A 25563-nucleotide genomic window follows, 5' to 3' on the forward strand; every position below is an offset into this window, starting at 1 on the left:
ATTTGGGATAGGGACACGTGTGAGGGAGAGCCGGGACCGTTTATACATTGCCAGGTTCCCCACGTGACCCAATGGTGCCTGAGCAGGTGTGCCCCGCTCAGCCTGGGGCAGCTGCTTTAAGCAGGGTGCTGCTTCAGACCCTTGGATGGCAGGGGGCGGAACAAGCCCATCCACCCATGCTGGTGCGGTGTGTTTCCCAGTCTGCTCGTGCTTGAGGATAGCAGCACGGGATCCGGCCTGGGCCAGGTCCCTCCCTGCTGTGACTCCACCGCAGGCAGAGAGGAACTGGGCACGTCCAAGCTTCCGTCCGCAGTTCTCTGCCAAAGCCCATTAGTATCTTATTGCGCTGCGGGACTTGGAGCCTCAGTCGGGCTCAAAGCCGGCTCACGATGTTTCAGGCAAAGCTTTTTGAAAACTCCCGTTTGCCTTTCCCCTCCACCCCATTGCGGCCGGGCATGAGGAGCAACAAAAGGCTGGCCACGCGCTGGGCAGCTGCACCGGTCCCCTGCCAGCTGGGAAATTCAGAACCACCCCCAATCATGCCGGCACCTTCCTGGCAGCGGGGGCGAGGCACGGATGTGCCTCGGGGTCTGTGGACAGCTTGCATTTTTGTGAGGTTGGCCACAGTGGCGACGTTTTGGGGGCGTGAAAAATGGCTGGCCGTCTTCGGGTTTTCTCCTGCCGTCCATCACTGTGGTCTCAGAGCACCTTCCACATCCAATCACTAGCAAGAACACAGAGTCCCTAATGCGTCTCGTGGAATCTCCGGCCCCTTCTCCCTTTTTGAGGGTCAAAACGCTGCTTAGGATGGGGGGATTTCTTTGGGGGCAGGGAGGGGGAGTTCGTTGATAGGTGTTTGGCACAAAAGCCCCTGATCCCAACCCTGGTAATGCTGAGAAAAGAGCATGCAGCAAACATGGCGCTCCAGCAAAGGAATCGACTCATTAAAATGAGCCCAGAAGTGAGTGTGACCTTTTGAAAGCCTGTATTGATTATTCTGTTACAGGTCCCTTGGCTTCCTGCAGCACCGTAAAGCCCTCCCCCTGCCCGATCTGCAGTTTGCCTGCACCTCTGATCCACGGGTCTCCAAGCTCTTTACAAATATCCATGAGGCTCACGTGTCATGTGGTGGGGGGGAGGGGGAAAGAGGAAGAATCATCTGTTTTACAGACAGGGAAAGTGAGGCACAGGCTGAGATTAAGAGCCTGGTTTTCAGTGGTCAGTGTCTCATTGACATCAAGGAGCTTGGTGCACTCAGCCCTGCTGGGGCCCTAAGGCCAACTTTCCAAGTGCTCCAGCACCCATGTGCCAGCCCCCAAGTGACTGGCTTTTCCCCAGAGCCTGGTATGGGGGGGTGCAATATTAGGCGCTTTGCAAAATCTGACCCCCGGGTGCCAAACCAGGCCCCACTGTGAGTGCTGAGAGGAGAGCCTAGCAGCCCTGCCATCCCCCCTTCCCCTGCAGAGAGCGCTATATTCCTGGCTCTGGAACAGAGGCTGATGGGGGAGGAGGAGGCCTGAGTCGGGGTCTGACCGAGGCAGCTGTTTCTCAGCCGAAGTGAAGCTGGGACCCTGGGAGGGGAGGGTCCTGCTCGGTCGTTCTCGCTAGCTGCGGACGGCCCTGCCGGGAGGAATTACTCTGTGTCTACGAGAATATTCAGGGGCCAAGCTGCAGCTCTGCTCACACAGATGGTTCCTCTCCAGCGGCCTGCCTGTGAGATTGAGAGAATCCCGGGAAACCTCTGGGCCTTGCCCGGGAAAGGGGACACTGGGCCAAAGGCTTCTGAAGTCAGTGGTGGTATGGCTGGGATGAATTTTAGCCCAATGCCCAGATCTGAGCCGTTATGCCAAATTCAGGCTTGATGTGAGCAGATGCAACTCCCGTTGCTTTACAGCAGGGCTGGCTTTGACTCTAAGGGGCTCTGCATTTTAGGGTGACCAGATGTCCCAATTTTTGCATCTTTTCCTTATATAGGCTCCTATTACCCCCCCCCCCCCCCCCCACACACACACACACCCCTGTCCAGATTTTTCACATTTGCTGTCTGGTCACACTACTGCATTTTGCAAGGACAACTTGAGGCCTGTAACCAGGGGGATACTGCAGCTACTCTCTGACCCAGCGTGACACATCCTGTCCCCAGGCCTCTAATCTTTGATCTGGGCTGGGGCACCAGGAGGGGTTGAAATCATCCACTGCCCAGGCGGCTGCGTCTAGCCCAGAAACCAGGAGACTTGCTTCCTAGGACTGGTCCACATGTGCCCTCAAACTCACTGTGATGGGGGAAGCCCCCTGAGTGAGCAAGGGGTTAATTACAGTGACCATCCTCCTCTGGAGCCCCTCTAGACATGCAGCAGGGTAACAATACAGCGGCTAGTCTAGCCTGGAGGCCTGGTCCAACCTGCGCACAGTGATCTCCGCCCATGCGGGAGGATTGGGATCGGGACAGGCACCGAAGACGGGGGACTGGATGGGTTCAGAATTCTCCCCTGGGTCTCGTAGGCTGCACCAGCTACATATAGTGGCCACAGTGGGCTACAGCGGCCTAGGGGAGGATTTCCCCAGCGTGGAAACGGTTGCGCTGGCGTAAGCGGCTCTGTGCTGCTGTCCGCGCGGGCCCTGGCATCGGAGGAGAGCCGGGGCAGGTTGTGTTAAAAGGGGGGGGTGGCACTTGGCTCCCCAGGAATTCCAGCTGGCGCAGCAGCCTGGAGGTAGCTGGGGGGAGTCTGACCTAACTTACCCTGGCCCCCAGCACAGGCAGAATCTGGGCAGCACGAAGGTGGCTTGCAGCATCCCCACCCAACCAGCCCTCTGGGCTGGGAGGAGAAGGCGAGTCCTGGCTCCAAGGGCTGGACGCTGCCTCCCCCACTGTCTCGTCTCCTCTGCCATTTCCCTTCCCCCTCGCCGCTGGGAGCCAAGAGAGACTTTCTCAGGAAGTCCCTGCCAGCCTGGGGCCCAGATGGTGCAGTACGATCTCGTCTGGCAGAGAGAACCTGCGAGGAGCAGCCAGCGCCTGCCGTGTGCAGTTGTAGCGTCTGGCTCTTAACCAGTGAGCGCCCAGAGCCAGAGGCGGTGGGGATGGGGACAACCAGGCAACTCAGCGGAGAGCCGGGTGTCCCTGGGCAAGGGGGGTCGGATCAGCTGAGCGTCACGGGCGGGGACGGAGACTGGAGTGTTTGCGGAAAGCACAGTCCCCTGCAGTCTGGTCTGTCCAGCCTAAGGTGACCAGAGAGCAAATGTGAAAAATCGGGACGGGGGTGGGGGGCAATAGGAGCCTATATAAGAAAAAGATCCAAAAATCGGGACTGTCCCTATAAAATCGGGACATCTGGTCACCCTAGTCCAGCTCACAAGGGTCGGGGCCCAGACTCTGGCCTGCTTCACCAAGGTAAATACTGGAGGAGCAAAGGCCACCAGGGTTAGTGTCCAAGCTGGGACTTTCAAAGCTACCTAAGAAAATCTGGCGCGGGGAGATAGGTGCCTAAATCCTTTTGAGGATCTGGGCCTTGGATTAATGAAGGTGCAGGTCTAGGTGCCTTTGGAAAGCTCCGCCCTACTCTAAATGGCTTGTTATGGGGCGGGAGGGGAGAAAAAGAGGAGGCGAAACGGAGGGACCCTGCATCTGTCCCTGCTTAGCAGTTGTTCCCCCTGAAAGCTGCTTTCCACTCACTAGTCTGTTCTTCTCTCTTCTCCTGAGATCCCAGAGTCGCTTCCAGGGGCAGCATCCGACTCCCCACTGGACACCCAGCAAACAGCTGGTCCACCTCGGTCTGAAATGACACCCACCTTCCCTCTTGGCTCAGCTCAGTCGGACACCCTCTGCAAAGGTGCTGCAACCCAGGCAACAGACTCAGAGGGGGCTGGCGCAGGGGGCATTGCTCCAGCGCCATAGGGCAGAGGAGTTCCCCCACCCGCCTCTCGTCCTCACCTAATCAGGCAGCAGCCTGGTGTGAGGTCTCTGGTGCCATGGGATGCAGCTGGATCCCAGTGCATCATTTACAGGAGGTAGCATAGTGTGGCCTAAATTACACCACCACCTACAAAACGATGCACAGGGGACCGGGCGTCAGGACTCCTGGGTTCTGTTCCCAGCTTGGGGAGAGCGCGGTCTAGTGATCAGAGTGGAGGGAGGAGACGGAATCAGGTCTCCTGGGATCTGTGCCTGACTCTGCCCCTAATTCTCTTGTGACCACGGACCCTGTCTCACTCTCTCTTGATATAAAATGGGGATACTAATATTTCCCTCACTTTGTAAAGTGCGTCGAGCCCCTCCGGGCGAAAGATGCTGTTTGATTGCAAAGTGTTGTTGTCACCGCTGGTTGACGTTTTTGGGAGGAATAACGTTCATTATGAGTGATACCTGATCCCAGTTCTCTTGGTCAGTGTTCGTTATTCATTAGCATTCACCACGGGCTGGTCATTTTCACGTATGGGGCACTAGTGAACACTTGGTTTGTTTTTCATGGCATGTGATTAGCGGCTCTGTCAGGTGGCTTTGGTTCTCATTGGATGGCTAGAAAAATTTTAAAGAACTAAGGTGGCTAATGAATAGGGTCCCTTCTGGGTTGGAATCTTCCCGTGCGTCTGCAGTCAGGCAAATCTTCGGGATTTCACAGACATTACCATGCATACCTGGCGGCTGTACTCCTGGATTCTGGCTCTGTTTGCACTTAAACCACTTCAGCACTGTAGTGCTTCAGTGTAGACACGCTACAGCGATGGAAGGGGAGGTTCTCCCATCCTTGTATTTAATCCACTTCCCCAAGAGGTGGTAACTAAGGGCTTGTCTATCCTGGGAACTTGCATCTCTCAAGGGTGTGAAACAGCCAGGCATAGCTATACCGACTGTAGACAGCGCTAGAGAGACAGGAGAATTCCTCCGTTGATGTGGGTACCGCCGCTCAGGGCGGTGGATTACCTTGGCTGACAGGAGAACCCCTGGCACTGTCTACACCGGAGGTTAGGTCGGCTTAACTATGTTGTTTAGGGGTGTAGATTTTTCACACCCCGGAACATTGTAGCCGGGTCAACTTAACTTTTGAGTGTGATTTGACAGCTCAGCGCGCCCAGCCCTGCTTTTTAACTCATACGAATATTTGCAAATTAGGGTGGAGTCGACGGTTTGGGATTTTTTTATTGACTATTTCATCAGCTCTGATTCTTACGTGACCAGCCCGTCCCTCGAAGTGGATTTTTCTCTTGACAATACCAGCCCTGTCTCCCCGCCCACCTCACTCTCTAAATGGATTTATCCGATATCGATTGAAAAAATAATCCCCGCTGTCTGGCCCTTTAAAGGGATTTAACTGTGACCATTGCTTTCCCGTTCTTTTGTGTGTGTGCGTAACTGACGTCAGGGCAGATTTTAAAGTTCTGAGATGCCGGCCATCTGCTCCTGATTACAGAAGCCTGAGCTCTTTAAAATTGCATGCAGCGAGGAGATTGTTCCCTCCCCTTTCCCCCCATGGCTGAGAGAAAGGGCTAGGGGGATGCTGGCGATGCCAGGGAATGAAGCTCCCGATAGGACCATCAGCGCAACATGGTGCTTGTTGATGTGCTAATCCCCCTTGCTTGTGAACTGCTCGCCTGTTAATCACAGAGCAGAATGAGGGAGATAAGGAATCAGTGCTGTACAAAACAGAAACGAATTGCCACTGAGAGAGGTTGAGCTGCTTTCTGCAGAGCCTTGCCTAGGCGAGGGTTTGTAGAACAGGAGTATATTCTCTCTCTCTCTCACTTGCCCACCTCCACGGTCCTATCTCGAGCACAAGGAGCGATTGCTGCAGTTTTTCTCAGACTCCACTAGCAAGTGCAAGAGCTTAAAACCCCCAAGCGATCCAAGGAGGAAAGCCGTCCCCTCGGGGCTAGCGTGCCAATGGGGTTTCCTGTTGCCCAAATGTGCCCAGGCACATGAGGATGGGCAATGCCAGTGCGGTGCTGCATTGTGTTGGTGCATCCCCCTCTTAGGATAATAGTGTACACTAACATAGCAGCTTTCGTCCCAGAGGATCCCAAGGCATTTTATGGTTTTGCGCACCCCCAGCGCACAAGTAGAAATGCAGCTGCTTCTAGGGCAGGGCAGCCGTTTAACACCGCTGCGATAGGACACCCAGGAAGTGAAGAAGAACTGAGCTCCATCTCCCAACATTTCCTTCCAGGCTGGGAATCTTCCGAGAGAGCCCGTTCTTGCCCATTGCCAGACGAAACCTACTAAACATGAAACCTTTCAAAGGTCACCCAGTACCAGGGGTGATTGCATACTGCTCTAGGAAAGGGCTGCCATAAGATTTTAATTGTAGACTCTAGTCTAGGTCAATTGCAATTAGTCTTGTAGTTGCTTTAAGTGCATCGGGTATGATCGGCAGGAGAACTGTGTCGTTGCTGTGCCATTTCCTAGTGGCCTAGCATGGAATTGCAGTGGGCATTCATGATGCCCTGGCATGGAATCAAAGCGTAGTTTCATGGTGTCCTGTTGGGATCCAGGAAGTGGGCATGTTATTGCAATGATGGTTAGCAGGTCTATACAACGCAGCTTTATGACGTCTTGGCATGTTATTACGAGGGTGTTTCGCATCTAAGGGATTGGCAAGCAATGACCACGCCACTTCATGGGGCCTTAGCATGGGATTAGTATGTATTTTAATGGGAAAGTAGGAAGTAACTAGAATGGTACTGAACATGATACTCAGCGTGTATGGCTGTCCTCGCTCATTATTTCTCTGGCTGTCTCTCTATATCATGGCATGACATACTTGCATCTTCATGCTGTGATACCAAAATCCTTTCCAGTGCATTTTTGTGAGGCTGCCGGCTGCTTAGTAGTGGAGATAATGACCTGACCCGACTCCAGGCCCTGCTTCCATCTGTGATCAGGGACGGTTGGCTAAATAGCAGACCGCGAAGGATGGTACGCTGAAATCATACAGATCTGGGTCACCTCGTTACACGGATGATGTTTGACTCCAGCATTCCGTTTGTCTGCGTTCTGCTCTCCCAAGATGTAGTTATCCAATCTCCGTGCCAGATGAATACAGCTCGTCAAATGCCATTGTTATTAAAGCCATACATCTTGCCTCACCGAAGGAAACTTCTCTCCCCGGAGCCACTGGCTTATTAAATGCTGACAAGGCAGCCCCCGCTTGGGTAGACAAAGAGGGAGCCAGGTGCACCACACAGATCTTTATTAGCCTGTGTTTGAAAAGCTGCCTGCTGAGTTACAGATTCAAATATTTGTGACCCTTCAGGATAAAAGTGTTTAAATGCTCATTAAACTCAGATGCAGGAGAACAGTTATTAGTCTTATCTAGTGGCTCAAGCCAGGCTCTGACACAGAGTCTCTTGAGACAGTAAGTGAATCGGTTCTGTGCTGCCGTTTGTAATGTGGCAGTGTAATGAACTGGCAAGTGTGTGTGTGTGTGTGTGTGTGAGTGTGTGAGAGAGAGAGAGACCCGCTCCCGGATGGAGTCTGGACAGCAGGCAAGGACCTGGGCTTCAGGAGCAGGAGGATCTGAGTTCATAGAATATCATAGAATCTCAGGGTTGGAAGAGACCTCAGGAGGTCATCTAGTCCAACCCCCTGCTCAAAGCAGGACCAATCCCCAACTAAATCATCCCAGCCAGGGCTTTGTCAAGCCTGACCCTAAAAATCTCTAAGGAAGGAGATTCCACCACCTCCCTAGGTCAGTGGTCTCCAATCGCACCCATATCAGTAAAAAAAAAAAAAAAAAAAAAAAAAAAAAAAAAAAAAAAAATTGAGCACATACCCCCTGCTGCGCCGGCTCTACCATTTTTGCCGAAGCGCAAAAAAAAAAGCCGCTTAGATGAAGCGGGGGGGGGGAAGCGTTCCTCCTGCCGCGCACCCCCAACGATCCTCTTGCGCACCCCACTTTGGAGACCACCTCCCTAGGTAACCCATTCCAGTGCTTCACCACCCTCCTAGTGAAATAGTGTTTCCTAATATCCAACCTAAACCTCCCCCACTGCAACTTGAGACCATTGCTCCTTGTTCTGTCATCTGCCACCACTGAGAACAGTCTAGATCCATCCTCTTTGGAACCCCCTTTCAGATAGTTGAAAGCAGCTATCAAATCCCCCCTCATTCTTCTATTCTGCAGTCTAAACAATCCCAGTTCCCTCAGCCTCTCCTCATAAGTCATGTGCTCCAGACCCCTAATCATTTTTGTTGTCCTCTGCTGGACTCTCTCCAATTTTTCCACATCCTTCTTGTAGTCTGGGGCCCAAAACTGGACACCGTACTCCAGATGAGGCCTCACCAATGCCAAATAGAGGGGAATGATCACCTCCCTCGATCTGCTGGCAATGCCCCTATTTATACAGCCCAAAATGTCGTTAGCCTTCTTGGCAACAAGAGCACACTGTTGACTCATATCCAGCTTCTCGTCCACTGTGACCCCTAGGTCCTTTTCTGCAGAAGTTCTAATCTATCCCTGCTTCTGTTCTGACGTTCCTCAGTAGGGGAGACACTGTCATTGCACTGCCCCAGCAACGGACCGGGGACCCAACTGAGCCTTAAGAGCTACCGTTTGGTCCCCGCTTGCTCCAGGCAGGAAGAAGGCTGTGTCAGCCTGCCCTATGCCTGGCACATCTTCTTTCCTCTTCTGCTCTGGTTCAACTGCATGGCCACTGTGTTAGAGGGGGTGGAGCCAGGCTGTGCCCACTCCTCCCCCATCGGCACACCCCAGACTGGGGATGTGGGTAGCCCAGATTGGCCAGGACATTTCTCCCCCCCCCCCCCCCCTCTTGCTGCCCTGCACAGGTGCGTGAGGCAGCTCACACCTGAGCCCTGGGAGAGGAGTGAACAAGTAGATACATGATGCGCAAGGCTTAGAAACGGGTTGTTTTTAATTACGCTGTTTAATTTAAACCGATCCTTAGAGTTGCCACCGTTATTGCATGGCAATTAGCTATTTATTGATTATGAACCGCAAGTCTCAGGAGGCTAAATGAGCACAGATAAGTTTCAGATTTTGTTCTGAATTTTTAATTACCAATGCTTTAAGTGCCAATTAAAAACTAATGAACATAAATAACTGTCCTGGAAAAAACCCGTATACGACAAATCGGCACTGGCTAAGACACGCCACGTAGGCCCACATTTTTCAAAAAACTCAGGGCCAGAGTCCCAAGTCCTCGTACCAACAGTTGGAGCTAGATATTCAAGAGCTCAGTTCCCAGGGTGCACTCAGCACTTTGAGCTCCTTAGAAAACATTTTTTTCCTCCCAGATCACTGATAAAAATAGCCCGGAGCTTGTTATACCAATAAAAACTAGCAGGATCTTATTAAAGGGGACAAGATAAAGATGCCACATTGATTATGATAACAATTTGATTTATGACCAATAACTAATATCTTAATCCTTATACACACACATTATACCTAATACACACACACACACACACACACACACACACACACACACACACACACACACACACACACACACACACACACACACAGACGTGCTGCATAGTTACCAGTCCTGCTTCAGTCTGTGGCTTGAGTTTGCAGCTTGGGTTCGTAGCTTGTGGTGGCTAACTGGCCAGGAAAGCCGGGCACAAGGACGAGCTGGGTCTCTGTTGGGCATGCACCGATGCCCTTCCATGTTGGCAGCAGAATGTTACCCTCCTCCAAAGTTTTCCATCTCACCCATCCTTTCTGTAGGCTTTAGTTTGAATCCAGAGTCTATAGGTCTTGCTGTGTCACGCTGCCTCCGGGTTTGGTGATTGATCACCCGTCAATTGCAGACATGACTTTCAGCCTGGGACCGGGCTTTGATCTTCCTTCTATTGTACCTTTTCTTTTTAGGGTGGATTCTTCTTACTTTGTTAGGGCTCTTGTCTGCATCTTCAGCCCTTGGTGTTTGAACTCTATTTAATCAGGACAGGCTGGGGCTGGAGGTTGATTCCATCATCCATACATACCTCATTCACACATCTAAACTAAGCTAATAAGATTACAGCAGGGTTTGCAAAAATGAAGGTTGCAGCAAGCCCTTACAAAATGGAGTAAGCGTTGTAAAATGGGGACAGTGAACAGAAGTTACAATATAGACAAGTATAATGGATGGCAAACAGTGAACAGAAGTTACACTGTAGGCAAAACACTTCACCATTTACCTATATTTATTATAGGTAAATGGTGAACAGAAGTTACAATACTGAAACAAGCAACAGAGGGTCCTGTGGCACCTTTGAGACTAACAGAAGTATTGGGAGCATACGCTTTCGTGGGTAAGAACCTCACTTCTTCAGATGCAAGTGAGGTTCTTACCCACGAAAGCGTATGCTCCCAATACTTCTGTTAGTCTCAAAGGTGCCACAGGACCCTCTGTGTTGCTTTTTACAGATTCAGACTAACACGGCTACCCCTCTGATACTTGACAGAATACTGAAACAGTGCAAGTCTCAGTGATTTAAGCAGGAATTGGATTGATAGTGAAACTTACAAAGGCAGCTGACTGAACAGCTATGGCTCTTAACAAGCATCTTAATTGTTAATTAGCCAGTTATTGGGGTAACCGGTTTTATGAATGAATATTGTTTCATTCATAAAACTTTACTTATGAAGTTACATTAATAAAGTGAACAATTAAAAACAATTTCATTCATCAGTTCTACAAGCTGAGAACTGATCCCTGTGGGATCCTACTAGACACGCTCCTATTTGATAATGATTCCCCATGAACAATTACATTTCAAGATCCATCAGTTAGCCAGTTTTGCATCTATTTAATGCACACCATTTTGATTTTGTATAGTGCTAACTTTTGAAGCCAAATGTCAGGCAGGACTAACTCAAACTCCTGCCAGAAGTCTAAGTGTATTACATCAGTGCAATTACTTTTATCAAACCAGCTTGTAATCTCATTGTACAATGCCAAATTTGTCTGGCTAGGCCCAGTTGTCATATATGGCGATATAACTATCCCATAGAGCTGGAAGGGACCTTGAAAGGTCATCGAGTCCAGTCCCCTGCCTTCACTAGCAGGACCAAGTACTGTCCCTGACAGATTTTTTGCCCCAGATCCCTAAATGGCCCACTCAAGGATTGAACTCACAACCCTGGGTTTAAGCAGGCCAACGCTCAAACCACTGAGCTATCCCTCCCCTCTATGAATCCATGCTGATTGGTATGGATTAATTTCCCATCCTTTAACTCTTTATCGATAGCCTGACGTGATATGGGCCTCTAACTCTTAGAGCGCTGGCCAGGGAGCCATGCGTCGTGGCTCCGGAGGTCTCTGGTATCTGCCCCACTGTCGGCCAAGATGGCGGCCATCACACGAGGGCTGCTGCACTGGCAAATGCCTCCAGCAGCCCCCACCCTCCTGTCTTGCCGTTTATCTGACCCAGCCACTGCTCTGCCACAGAGCTTCCCGCTGCACCCCCAGAAAATCTGCTGCCCCTTCCGGCCGTGGGTCAGCATCAGGCGGACCCCTGCAGCAGCCTGCGGGGAGGTGGGTCTGGCTTGTTGCAGGCTGAGAGCGCGCTGCCTGCCGGGGGCTCTGGGAATTTGTCAGAGCTCAGCTTGCTGGACTTAGTGGTCGAATGGGAATGCCCAGCGGTAGAGGGGACCCTGCCCTGGTGATCTCTCCTCCCAGGTTTTAGGGTATGAGCTGTACTCGGTGGGGGTTGGGTTGCAGTGGTGGTAGATGCTCTAGGTCCTCCTCCCCCTGCTACGATCTGACCCCTGCTCCCTTTCCCACGGCAGCGTCGTGCCTCCGGTGCCTGGTGGACGTGGTCCCGGTGAAGAACGAGGAAGCAGCCGTCATCATGTTCATCCTGAACTTTGAGGACCTGGCCGAGCTCATCGCCAAGAGCGCCAGCCGGAGTCTCCACCAGCGACTGTCCCAGGGCTGGCGCCAAGGTGAGCAAGAGCCGGGGTCCCCAGGCGGGGACGGGGAGGGAGGGCGGGGGATTGTGTAGGTTCCGCTTGGTGAAGCCGATCCTGGAATTTTCTCTGGAACTCAGAGGTGCCTGAGCTGTGGGGCTGGTGGCCTGAGCTCCTGACCAAGCGGTGGCCTCGTTGCCGATTGGCTCTGGGAGGCGGCGTGTTGCCAAAGGACGATCTTGAAGACTCTGGAGCCGTGGAGAGCGACTCCCCAGCAGTGATACAGCGAGACAAGGAGGCAGCTCTGCAAAGGGAGGCAGATGGAGCCTAATCTCCCTGGCCGAGAGGAAACTGAGTCCTGGGGATCCTGAGGCAGAACCAATCTTCCGGGGGAAGCCCTGCCCTCGGACCTCCCTGTCCCTTTGCATCCGCCCCCGCCCCGCGCACACATGGTTACACCTCGCCTAGATGTGTCCTAATGCCCCAACTCCCCTCAGAGGGGACTGGACCTCCCCACACAGTACCTGAACCCCGCCTTGCCTGTCACCCAACCCTCCCTTCCCCAATAGCTCATCCGCTCCCACCTAACCAAACTGGGCCTGTACTGCTAGCAGGTACCCCCGTCCCTCCCATCCAGCAGCACATCTGTAACTGCCTCGCATACAGCCGCGCCTCCTCTCGAGCTAGCTTGCTGTATAACTTGCCCATACATTGCTTATAGCTGTATTTTCCTATCTATACTCCTCTCCGTCCTCTGCCTCTGTACAGACCCTATATACACACTCTGTACATATTCGGTTTCTAGCGAGGTACCGCCATTAAAGTACAGTATCTATCCCCCTGTCCTCTTGCCCTCCATGGGTTGCCTGGTGCTCAGGGCCCGGCCCAGCCCTTTCCTTCCGGCATGCTGCCTGGAGACAGCCTCCTGACCGGGATCGCTGTTGCTCTTCTACCAGTTGGCACATCTGCTGCCGGCCCTGTCGGGTCCCTTTGCAGCCCCGCCCCTGCTGCCGGCTCGTGTTCATACACGGGGCTCGGGAGCTTGGAGGGAGGTCCCACCGAGGTCAGGATTTCCAGTGAAAGCTGAGTCCGTGCTCTCCCCCCGCCCCTCCAACTGGCAAGGCCATCATCCTAACGCTCTCTTGGGTTTAATGTTGTCTGTTGGTTTGGAGAGATGCACCCTGGCATGCCAGCCTCAGTCTCAGGAGACCGATACTACCGTCAATGACCTGTAATGACACTAGTCTTGATGCTATCGGGTGGGGGGGTGGGAAGCAGCTCTCATGCTTCAGACTATCAGCTGATCTCCTGAGGGCTCAGGAAGGAATCCCTTCCCCTCATGCTGCAGTGTGGCCCAGCCAGCCAGGTGCCTGATGGGGAGCTGGGGAAAGGGGGTTGGACGTGTCAGGCAGTGGCTGCTGCCAGTCTGTTCCGTCACTGGGCTCTAGGGGTGTTCAGGGAACTCAGAGCAGCAGACTGATCTGAGACCTCAGCGTTAGGGGGCAAAGAAGATTTTGGAAGCTGGGTCCTGTTTCCCCAGCTCACCCCTGGCTTGGCTGGAGCGACCGTGGATAATGTCCCTTCCTTGCCCTGTTTCCCTTGGCGCTGGTGTGTGAGGTCCGACGTCGTCTCACGGGTCACTGCATCCCCGTTGCTTCCATGCTGGGGCTGGGTGTCTGGAAGCAAGAGCAGGGACAGCACCGCTGTGCATTTCACATTGCGGGGGTGTTTGTCCTTCTCTCAACTCTGGGGAGTGGGAGGAGGGCCCCCTGGGGCTTGGCACCGTACAGACACAGAATAACAGCCCGCGCTTGTCCCAAAGAGTGGGAAGGTCAGTAAGGGCCTGGAGAGATGAAGTGATTTGCCAGAGATTACACAGCAGCCCACTGGCTCTCCAAAGTAGTTTCCATCTTCTCTCTAGTCTAAAATGTTTCCAATCTGGTGGATTGTCCATCTCTGTGAATTCCGTCACCCCTTGGAGAGAATATATATGTAAAATCCAGCAGATCCAGTCAAGTTCCCCTGGGATCAGGAGGCGGGATGCTGCCCTTTAAATATGTTTGGACTGGAGGTATTTCATTGTGTCGTGTGCTCTTGCCGTGTGTATTAAACATCCAGCCAGTTCTGCAGGTGGGTTTGCTGGATTGTTGCATATGCTCACATGTACGTGGAATCCGTGTGAATCCGTGTGGCAGCAGGTGGGTGTGAGCGGGGTTCTGGATTTGTTTTCATCTCAATAGGATTGGCTTAAGTGAGTCTCTAAAACCCATCCTCAGAAGGTGCGAGCTAGAAACACTTTTTTGTCCAATACAAATGTAATACGGGGCTACCCCGGCAGGTGGAGATCGTATGCGCAGATCTTGTAATTCAGAGGGGACAGTGTAATGTAGTCTTGGACCCACAGCATGAGACCCCAGGGACACGTCACAAACTCCGTTCGGCTGGCTCCTGGCTAGACACTCTAACGCTGCTCTCCCCGGCAGAGCCATCGTCCCCTGTACTCCAGAGCTCATGTTGCCACAGCTGCCCTTTGGAAAGCCAAGATCAGGGATCGGTTTTCAGAGCATGTTAGCTTCCTAAGAAACTGACAGCCCAGCACGTTTTGCATGTATCTCCCCCTTCCCTCGCATAAACGGTCTGTCTCTTTCTAGTGCAGCCCTGCCGCTCTGCACGGCGATCACGCCTGTCTCACCAACTAAACACATTCAGTGCTAGGATGGGAGACACCCTGGGAGTGCCATGGGGCTGCTTTATATGTACCGGCCCTCTGAGCCAGTGCTGAACGAACGCTTCCAGCAGGGGGTTAGGAGCCACCAAGGGGCTATTTTCCAGCTGAGAAATACACCTGGCCTGTCACGGTTGTTCAAGATCCTATGGTGCTTTCCACGTGAGTCTGGCATCCCTCAAAGATTCCAGCCTGGGTAATTGCAGTCCCTCCCCTAGCATCTCTGGGGGATGGGATTCTTCTCCATTTCCTGCCTTAAGAGGTTGGCCGAGGTTGCTGTGAGCTGTGTTCCACCCCAGAGGTGGCTGCATTGCAGTGAGTGGGTGCTGTGAGCCCTTGCCTACAGTGAGTGCCTCAGACTCAAGGTCACTGTAGCAATGTGGAGATTAAAAAACAACGGGCAAGTGGAAGCTTGTGCCCACAGCACTGCAGATGTTTATGGGGCAGGCAGGGTAGGTCTGGCCAGCTGGAGCAAGGCACATGCATACGTAAATATGCGGTGCTTGCTGTTGTTAGGAGACTAGTTCGGCTCTTGGCCTTTGGCATGTGAGAGCTGTGCCTGTGTGCAAAGTTGCAGCAGCTACCCAGAAGCCAGGGGAGTACCCGCGATGTCCGTGGTTCCTCTCTGCTGGTCGCAGCGTGAGCCAGTGACAACGGGCCAGGATTCCAGCTGATGCGAGCGGGAGCCACTCCATGGGGGACATTGGAGTCCCATCAGGAAGGGGCTTTAGATCATGGCATACTGGGAAAGGCTGGGTGCTGTCCTTTGAGGGTCTGCTTCTCCACGGCCCTGCGCCTTGGGTAGTTACTTACCCAAGTGCAAAATGGGTGTACAACGCTACCATGCGAGAGTGGAATCATTTACACGCACTTGTCACTGGTGCAAATGGCAAGACCCCAGGCAGGACAGTGGAGAATCCAGCCCAGTGTCACCTCGATATTCCAGATTGCTGTGCAGTGTTTTCGGGAAGGATATGTGCCCCGTTTCTCTACCCCCTCTTGCCTGCTTCCAGCTCCCCATTTAAAGAAAGCTTCTAGACCCGTGATTCTCAACCAACGGTATGTGTACCCCTGGAGGTACGCAGAGGTCTTTCAGGGGGTACATTAACTCAGATAAATATTTGCTTAGCTTTGCAACAGGCTACATAAAAAGCACTAGTGAAGTCAGTGCAAACTAAAATTTCATCCAGACCATGACTTGTTTATACTGCTCTATAGACTATACACTGAAATGTAAGGACAATATTTATATTCCAGTTGATTTATTTTATAATTATATGGTAACAATGAGAAAGTCAGCAATTTTTCAGTAGCAGTGCACTGTGACACTTGTATTTTTATGTCTGATTTTTAGAAGCAAGTAGTTTTTAAGTGAGGTGAAACTTGGGGGTACACAAGACAAATCAGACTCTGAAAGAGGTACAGTAATCTGAAAAGGTTCAGAGCCACCGGTCTTGACAGAAGCTCTCCAGTGAAGTTGCGAGAGCAGTTTCCTGATTCCAGTAAAGTTCCTTGTTCAGTTTTGGAAGAAAGCGACTCTTTTTCCGAGATTCTTTCCCATTGTCACATGACCGTATCGACACGTCTCAGCTTGACTTATTAGGAGCGGTGAAGTCACGAGTGTTGTAGGTTGTCACAATACATAGTCCACCCTGGATGTACCGCAGAGGTGACAGAGTAACCAAGTTCGAGATGCACATAATCAGAAGGGATTTTTCTGTCTCATCTCACTGTTATCAGCCTGGTCTCAGACATCCTCCAGCATGATCATTATCTGCTTGGCAAGATTCAGACTCCTTCTGTGTTGAAGTTGTTTGTGGTGTGGGGAAATATTATTTTTTTTACAGGTAGAAAAGTTTGGTTTTGGGTGTCTCTTCTCATCATTCAGACTTTGACTGATCGGATTCTCCTCCAAGTTGGCATTACAGATTCACCCTTTCTGCTCAGACCAAGCATGGATAGTTTGGCCCCTAAAAAAGAACGTGCCAGAAAGTTACAGAGCAGGGTGGGGAAGAGGTTGTAACTGAAACTGCTTCACTACCGTAACTAGTTCATCTTGGCTGGTCAGTGGTTAGCCCAGGTCAGCTAACACAGTTTGGTTAGCCCAGGACTGTTGTCCCTTTTGGCCTAAGCAGTTAGCCAAAATTCAGGGCCTTGCATGGTTGTTTACATTTGGATGAAAAATCTGAGAGGTGAGTCAGGTCTATTCTTGGAGTAAACTTGTATATTTGCAAAGAAATGTCCACAAAGTCCTGTTCCCCTGAACACAGTGGAAACAAAGAACAGCATGCAGTTTCCTTGCTCAGAAATTCCCATGTCTGCCACTCCAGCGAGCTCTGTGCCCAAGGAGCTCTGTCTCTCTTCTTCTTTTCAGGGTCATGCTCACAACTGTTTTTTTTTTTTCTGCTGGCTTGGTTCCTCACACCACCCTGCAACTGATATCTTAGCCACTGTGTTTGCAACGAGGGAAAACCCTGTTAATCTACCTGACTTAGCTCTGACCTGTTTTGCAGCCTAGTCCTTGGGTGGTAGCCCCCATTGTGTGCAGCTGTCGTTACTACATAAAGGGGCTTGATTGCTTCTGTTGAGCCTAAAAAAAGAGTACTTGGCACCCCCGTTGGCTTAAGAAGGTCTGTGATAGTCTTTGGGTTCCAGACCATCCCTGGGAGCCATTAGCACCTTTCAGCATAGCAGTACTTAGCCCTGTCACCCTCCCTCCACATTGGATGCTGGGCTCTTTTGAGAATGTGGTCCTTACTTAGGTGCCTACATGGGAACTGAGCTCTGATCTGGCCCCAGTTGTGGCAGTCAGGTCCTTGAAAATCTGGCCCTAGTGAAAGCCAATGCCAGGTGAAGATTTGAACAGGTCGTTTGTTCGGAATGGGCCAGCCTGAACTCTGGCATTTGGCGAAAGCCCAAAAAAGAACCGCAGGCCCAGTCCCGCATGCTGGATTCTTTCTCTGTGCAAGCTCTTCCACTGCCCCTCCTCCCCAACCTCCCTCTAGCGTTCACCAGCATATAATGCAACTGGCTCTCCCCAGCCTCACGGCAGAGACATCAATAACCATCTGTGGCCACCTAGCAACCTCATGGTTGTCACTATGCTGTCACAGCAGCCACTTGGAACTTGATGATGGCAGCGGAGTAGGCTTTGGAACCTCCTGATTTGGAATGTGCGCTTAGGCCCTGTGGCTTAGCTTAAGGAGGAATCTCTGTTAGCAGTATAAGTCCTATGACACACAGCTGAGCAGTTCTGATTCCATGCAGCAGAGAGCAGCAGTGCCACCTGCACACTGGACCAGATCCCTGCAGTCTTGTCAATGGACGTGATGGGCAGAGTCGTTGTAAAGGGCTTACCTCCCATTTCCTAATCCCCGGGGACTGGAGCTGTTCCTCCCCCCAGGCAAGGAGAGAATTATCTCCTAGGACGGGCCAGCACGGATTCTTCTCCTATGCGGAGCTGGCAGCCTTGGGCCCTTTCTCAGACCCGTGCTCAGCCAGCCCCATTGGGCAAGTGACCGCTTTGTTGCCCCCCTGTAGCAGAAGCACAGAGCAGTTGTTGCAGGCAGGGCCGAGAGGAGCTGGGTGATCTGGGGGCATGTCCATGGGAGATTCCAAGCTGCCCACCCGCATCACTGTGCTAGCGGGGAGCACAGGGAGCTCTGCAAACAAACTGCTGCTGCGTTAAGGGGCATAGGGCCCCTCCAATGCTTGGTGGCAGAAATGCAGCCTCCCGGGGAGTTCAGGAGCCTCCTCGCGCATTCCAAGCCAGCAGCAAAGCGTTTAAAAGGCCCAGCCCTATGGCTCTGACCGGGCCACTCAGCCATGTAATGGTGGCCAAAGGATGGGGGGCCTGGGCACAGCCAGAGTGTGATCCCTTGGGACACATGGTGGTGGATTGAGGATGGACCCCACCACATGCACCAGGATCGGGTCCCTGCACTGCTCTGCGGCTGCCTGGCACCACATTCCTTCCTCCGACAGCATGAGCGGGATGGGCACTTGTGCCTTGGCATCTCGTCCTGCTGCCGTGCCAGCTATCCCTTTGCTGGCCCATATAGAGCATGTGTCTGTCTCTCCCTCCTGGGAGACAAAGTGGGTGAGACGATATCTTTTATTGGAGCAACTTCTGTTGGTGGAAGGGACCAAGAGTTTGAGCTTCTCAGAGCCCTCCAGGTCTAGGAAAGGGACTCACTCGACAGCTTGTCTCTTTCACCCACAGAGCTTGTCACTTCACCCGCCTTGTGTCTCTAATGTCCTGGAACCAGCATGGCTCCAACATATTCCTTCCTCTCTCTTAGAGATGGAGTAACCCTCGATCCAAACACCGCTGCTCTCCAGCGGCTTTGAAATTGGGGTCTGGGGCCCATCTACATTGCAACTGTAGCAGCGTCCGGGGGCCAGTTCTAACCTGGTTAAAAGCTGGGGGGTGAGCGGCACCTAATCATGTCTCCATTGATTGGGGTGCAGTGCAGTCAACCCTGAGTGCACAAACAATACAGGGATTGTAGTGTTTTCTTCCTGTGTCGGATTGGGTTTCCCAAAGCTTCGAGCTGTTCCTGTGTTGAAATGAGGCTCGATGCCACGTGTCATGGTATTTCAGAGGTGTTCGCCGGAACTCTCTATTATAGACACATAGACATCTATTAGTATTGATTATATTGTTTGTAGCACTCTTCCGCGTAGAACCTCCACCCACTGTGTAGGCACAGCACAAATACCTAGTAAGAAACAGCTGCTGCCCTGGAGACCTTACCGATTGGCTACGTGGGGAAATTGAGTAGCATAGCTAGAACGTAATAAGTATTTGCAGGGGCAGAATTATAACTCCCATTGTACAGATGGGAAAGTGAGGCAAGGAGAGATGAAGGGTCAGATTTTCAAAGGAATTTAGGCACCTAAAGGTGAGATAGGTGCGTAGTATCTCCAAAGGCATCATAACCTTTTAAAAATCAAATGCTGTTTTCTAAACATGGTATGGTAATACATTTCAATTGCTATAGTGTGCATGTTATATAATACTCTGTATCTATCCATACAGCTAAATAAGCTTACACCAATCTTAATAAAAGTATTATACATGTGTATATATGGATGCATTAAGAGGTGTGTGTGTGTGTGTGTGTGTACACCTCTACCCCGATATAATGCTGTCCTAGGGAGCCAAAAAGTCTTACTGCGTTATCGGTAAACCGTGTTATATCAAACTTACTTTGATCCACCGGAGTACGCAGCTCCGCCCCCCCGGAGCACTGCTTTACCGCGTTACATCCGCATTCGTGTTATATCGGGTCACGTTCTATCGGGGTAGAGGTGTATATATTAAAAACATGATATACTTTAAAAGTATGAAATATACTGATTTTAGATGCAATGATAACAGGCTGATTTTGAGCCACTATAAAAAAACCAATTTATTTAATATACAGTGAGTGTGGGTATGAAATATATCCATACTTGTACATATGTATTTGCATGTGTGAGTATGACTTATTTAAAATATAGTGACCAACCATAGGTTTTAAATGACGTGCAATTCCACTACACTGGTAATTTTTATAATACACTTACTATCTGTGCTTTAATGCAAGTTTTAAATGTACTAATAATAATCGTTCATAATTATACACAAAAACTATCCATACATACGTTGATATATGTATAAATGGTAATCTGTCCTGTCTAGGTGAATATTTAATAATTGTTTAGATTTATATAACAATTCTACACGTGCAGAATATATTACTAGTTTATATATGAAGTAATGTAGATTTATATATGTGTATACATAGTTTTGTGTATAAATATACAAAATTATTAATAGTACATTTAATACTTATGTTAAAACATAGATAGTAAGTATATTGTAAATATAGCAATGAATTGTACAGTATTTTAAATAATACAGTAGAACCTTAGAGTTACAACACCAGAGTTACAAACAGACCGGTCAACCACACACATCATTTGGAACCGGAAGTACACAATCTGGCAGCAGCAGAGATAAAATATATATATATATGCAGTACAGTACTGTGTTAACCATAAACTACTAACAAAATAAGTGGAAAGCAGCATTTTTCTTCTGCATAGTAAAATTTCAAAGCTGTACTAAGTCAATGTTCAGTTGTAAACTTTTGAAAGAACAAGCAGAACGTTTTGTTCAGAGTTATGAACATTTCAGCGTTATGAACAACCTCCATTCCTGAGGGGTTTGTAACTCTGAGGTTCTGCTGTATGTATTGATCTATTACTTATTTAAAATACTATATTACATCTGTATGGGGTATGTATGTGTGTGTGTGTGTGTGTGTGTATGTGTGTATATATAGACACTATGCACATTATGTATTGTATTATACACACAAACTATGATAAAAGAATGATTGAGGTGGCAAAGTCAAGCACTCAAAAGTTAGGAAATGCCAGATTTAAGGCTGTTTTTACAATCTTAATTCGGCCCCCCGGTGTGTATGCATTATGTTACAGTCTTTAATGACATGCTCACACGTTATTTTTTCCACAGGACCCCTGCCTCATTCAGATGGATGATGCTCCTTTAGGGAGTAGCTATTCAATGTTTTCTTTTCTCCCTGTTCGGTGTGTGGCCCTGGGCCTTATGTACTGCACACTGTTCAAAGCCGGCTTTCAATACAGACCTATTCATTTCCTCTTTGGCTTTTCTATGGCGCTTAACACAATACTGTGAGATCCAGATCCTACAAGCTATTTGGGCATCTAACTCCCATTTAAGTCTAGGCCTGAGTGCTTCACAAACATTAGTCAATGTATTTTCACAACACCCCTGTGCAGAGAAGCAGTATTAGCTCCATTTTACAGACAGGAACTGAGAAACTGAGATATTGAAGTCAAAACTGCCACTGATTTTGGGTGCTCACATTGAGGTATGTGGGACCAGATTTTTCAGAGTACTTAACATTATATAGCACCTTTATATGTTCAAAGCACAGCTCCCATTGCCTTCACTTGCAGCTGGGAGTGTTCAGCACTTTGGCAAATCCAGAGTCTCAAATCAGATAGCCAGGAAATGAGGAACGTGCCTTTAGTGACCACCTGTGAAAAGTTTGGTTTACATGACTTGCCTAGCATCATACAGGAACTTTGTGACCTGGGCAGAGGTAGACTCCAGGTCTCCAGAACACCATTCAATTGCCTTATTAACCATGAAGCCATCCTTTCTGTGCCTGCAATCCCCTATCCTATCCACCCCAACTTCAGCAACAAATGAGGCAAAGGTCCTACAGCCAACTGCCTCCTTTATTACACAACCCTGATCCATCCCCTAAGCAGGGCCATACTGTGCGTTGAATGAGGCAGGGGTCTACTGGAAGAAATAGTGTGTGATCATGTAATTAGAGGCTGTATCGTAATGCATATACACAATGGGGCTGAATTAAGGTTACACGGACAACCTTAACTCTGGCATTTCTTAACTTTTGAGGGCTTTGCAACCATAATAAAGCTCTATTAACATATTTTTTGTGGGTAATTTCCCAGGTTTTTAAAAGAGCAAACTGAAAAAAACAAATTCCATCCTGTGACGACATACTGGCACCGACATGGGTCATCAGCAGGGTTGGAACCTCTAGATTCACTGCACGGATTTCTGTCATATGAGTTTAGGGAGTAACTGATAGCAATAGTAGGTTGTGTGGGCCAGCACTAGAGGAGGATGGGACACTTTGCCAGTGGGTATCACAGATTATTTGCTGACAGCAGAGCAATGGTGTGACTCGGAAATCTTGGGTTCCGTTCCAGCCTCTGGAGGGGAGTGGGCTCTAGTGGCTTCAGCCTTCTGCCTCTTCTATGCAAGCTTGATCCCTTCTGCCCCTCCCCACCTCCCAACCTATCCCAGTCCAGTCTCTTCCCCACCCTGGGATCTTTATCCCAACCCCATTCTTCTTATCTAGCCAGGCCTAGTGTCCTGCTCCAGATTCCCAGTCCCCTTCTTCCCCTCCTGCTTCCCAGTCTCCTTGCTGAGCCAGTCCCATTTTCCCTCTCCCAGCTCCTCGTCTGAGTTATTTCTGTCTTTCCCCGCTGGCCTCTAGTCACCCTGTCCACCCCCTACGCACATCCCCCAGCCCTACTGGCTCCCAGTTGCCCTCCCTGAGCTCCTCCAATCTCAGTGTCCCTGCCAGGTCCTTTCCCCAACCTCTTCGCCCAGCCAATCCCCGTTTACACCCATCCCAAGTCCTAGTCCCAGTTTCCCTCTCCCCACTGCCAGTCCTCCTGCCTTCCCACACCCCCTTGCCCCAATCTACTCCCCCTGCCCCTTTCCCAGATACGGCTTGTATCCCCTCTGCACTCAGATCCAGCAGCTTCCTCCTCCTCGTTGCCGGGGCATTCATAGCGGGGAGCGCAGGCGTGGGCACAGGCAACCTTAACTCTAGCAATCCCCAGCTTTGGAGCGCTTGGCTTCGCAACCCGACGGATGTTCTTCTCACATCGTTTTGGTGCGTGGTAGGTTTAGAGGCTGATTTCCAAAGCCCACCTAGGAGATTTAGACGCTGTGCTCCCATTCTGTCCGAATCCCTTAGATGGCTTTGGAAATCTCAGCTGTATATTTCCCAGCTTGGGTGGGACAAATAAATCGGGGCAAGTGCTAGCGTTTCCCTGGGGGAGAGAATCCACACCAGGATTTTCCTCTCACGGGCAGGGGTTGGGAGAAGGTCCCATGAGCTAATGACATCTGACTGCACCAGGAGAAAGGATGACCTAATGTGTCCACCCCGCTAAGGAGAGGCATTTGGGCTTATAAACTGGACACAGAGGTGGGATGGAGCCAGTGCTCAGAGCTCCGCGTCCTGTCACCAGTGAAATTCTCCGCGTGGCCTTGCACGGCACTAGGAAACTTGGATTTCACTGTGGGATCCCAGCTGATCATTGCGAATGTCCAGGAGTTGGTCTCTGTGGCATAGTGCAGGGACTGTGTCCGTGCTTAGTTTGTAACGAAAGAGGCATCAAGGCTCAAGCAATGATTTACTTTCATAACTGATGCGGTAGGTGCCGGGGCTATGAACTGCCACCAGAGGTGCCGGAGCTAAACCCTGGCACAAATTAAGCACTGGATTGGGTGACAGCTGAGTCCAGGCAGCCAGGGGGCTGGGATACAGAACCGTTCCTCTCTAGGACACCCATCCCAGGCAGTCCTGGACTGGTAGTGACCTAATGTTACCACTGGCGGGCTCTGGGACGGCCCAGCCTCGCTGCCCGTCGATTCTGCCCCTGCTAGCCAGACTCTAGAACTGACAGCGGAATCCAGAACCGCTGAATGTTCATCACAGCCATCGGCAGCCGTCCGATCAGGCCACCCACATGGGTGCCTCCCCGTGGCTGGGCACAGCTCGGCTGTGTCCCTGGCCCTGTCCCCCCGTTCCCCCCCCTACCCGCTTTGCCCAGGGCACCTGGCTTCACCTGCAGCTAGGTTACATTTGTGTCTCTTGTGTTTTGTTTGTGTTTTTTTTTTTCTTTTTAACAAGGTCAAGGTAAGAGGTTGAAGTTTAGTCTCCCGTCCCTGCGGCGACTCAAAATCCAGCGGAAATCTCTGCCCACCAGTGAGTTTGATGGAGTAGCCATTGACTATGGAAAGGTAACCGTAGACTTTGTACGATATAAGCTGATACATTAGGTCAGGACCCAGCGCGCTTCCTTGGCTCTCCCTTCTCTGCCCCCTTCAGTAGCGGCTGTGGTGTCTGAATTTAGTGTCTTTCTCTTAATGGTTAAACCCTGAGCCAAAGCTGTGGCTAGGTAGGGACTTTGTGGTTGTTGCCTTTGTTGCTTGGAACTTCAGTGGGGACAGACCCTAGAACCTCCTGCGTTAAGAGCTCCAGCCCTTACCCCTAGAAGTGAAGGAGAATCCCATTAGCTGCTGGCAGTACGTAAGCTGTGGTGCACAGCTGAACTGCTCTGTTTCCAACCAGGAGGAAGAAGTGGTACATATATACATACAACTACATATGTGCATTCGCACACCGGCCTTCCTACCACTGCTCTCGGGTGGCAGCACAGTTTAGTGCAGCGGTGAGAAATGCCTTTTGGAACCCCCAGGGGTTTGGATTAGGGTTAGGGGTGAGCTTGTTAGGACTTTCTTTGTCGAAGTGTTAACAGATTCTAGAACCATTTGGGTAGGAAGAGAGCCTGGAAATATTGCACAAATACATGGCTCTTAAGAAAGGATATAGCGGGGGGTTGAGATGGTGGCACTGGGAGCTGCGTGGATCTGGTAGAAATCAATGGGCAAAACTCCAAAATTTTGGTGCAAATATTCCTTGAAATTACACATTTCTTAAAATTGCCTTGCCAATTCTTGTGTCACCCCATGCATTATCATAAGCCCTGAGTTTCAAATACATTCTAACGAGTCATCTTGTCCAGCTCTTCCCCACTATTGTACAAGCAAAGATTACATTGTCCCTATGCATTAGGGCCAGCAACAGTCATGACTGCATCAACTTAATGGGGCAGGGAAAAGATTCTTGACCTGTTAGTATTAGAACTTTTTAAGAGGTTGCTGTTCTCATGATCCTCTTGGCTACTGCAAATGTTCCAGGTATGGACAAGTAGCAAACACACGCTGTGCGGCCAAATGTTCTAGATACGTCTAGGGAGAAGGCACCTGCTGTGCCACCAAAGGTTCTAGGCACATCCAGGCACAAGGCACTTGCTGTGCTTTCGAATGTTCTAGGTGTGTCCAGATACAAGGTACTCGTTGTGCTGCCAAGCATTAAGTACAGCCAGGTAGAAGGCATCTGCTGTGCTGCCAAATGTTTTACGTATGTCCAGGTACAATGTGCTTGGTGTGCTGTCAAGTGTACTTGGTATGTCAAGAGAGAATACAGCTGCTGTGTTGCCTGACATTGTAGGTACGTTTTGGGTAAAAGGCACCTGTTGGGCTGTCAAAGGTTGTAGGTACATACAGGTAGAATGTACCTGCTAGGCTGTCAAAAGCTCTAGGGACATATAGGT

The 25563-nt window shown here is 50.5% G+C and overlaps 1 protein-coding gene across 1 annotated transcript in view; it reads left to right on the forward strand.

Moving 5' to 3' along the window:
• The window catches only part of KCNH6 (potassium voltage-gated channel subfamily H member 6), a 97959-nt gene that overhangs the window by 35226 nt on the left and 37170 nt on the right, over positions 1-25563 (forward strand). Inside the window, exon 3 of the mRNA XM_054014412.1 lies at positions 11733-11888. Within this exon, the coding sequence (XP_053870387.1) occupies positions 11733-11888 (156 nt within the window). The remainder of the gene's footprint in view (positions 1-11732; positions 11889-25563) is intronic.

The sequence above is a fragment of the Malaclemys terrapin genome, chromosome 25, assembly GCF_027887155.1.
Source record: "Malaclemys terrapin pileata isolate rMalTer1 chromosome 25, rMalTer1.hap1, whole genome shotgun sequence".
Taxonomy (NCBI): Eukaryota; Metazoa; Chordata; order Testudines; family Emydidae; genus Malaclemys; species Malaclemys terrapin.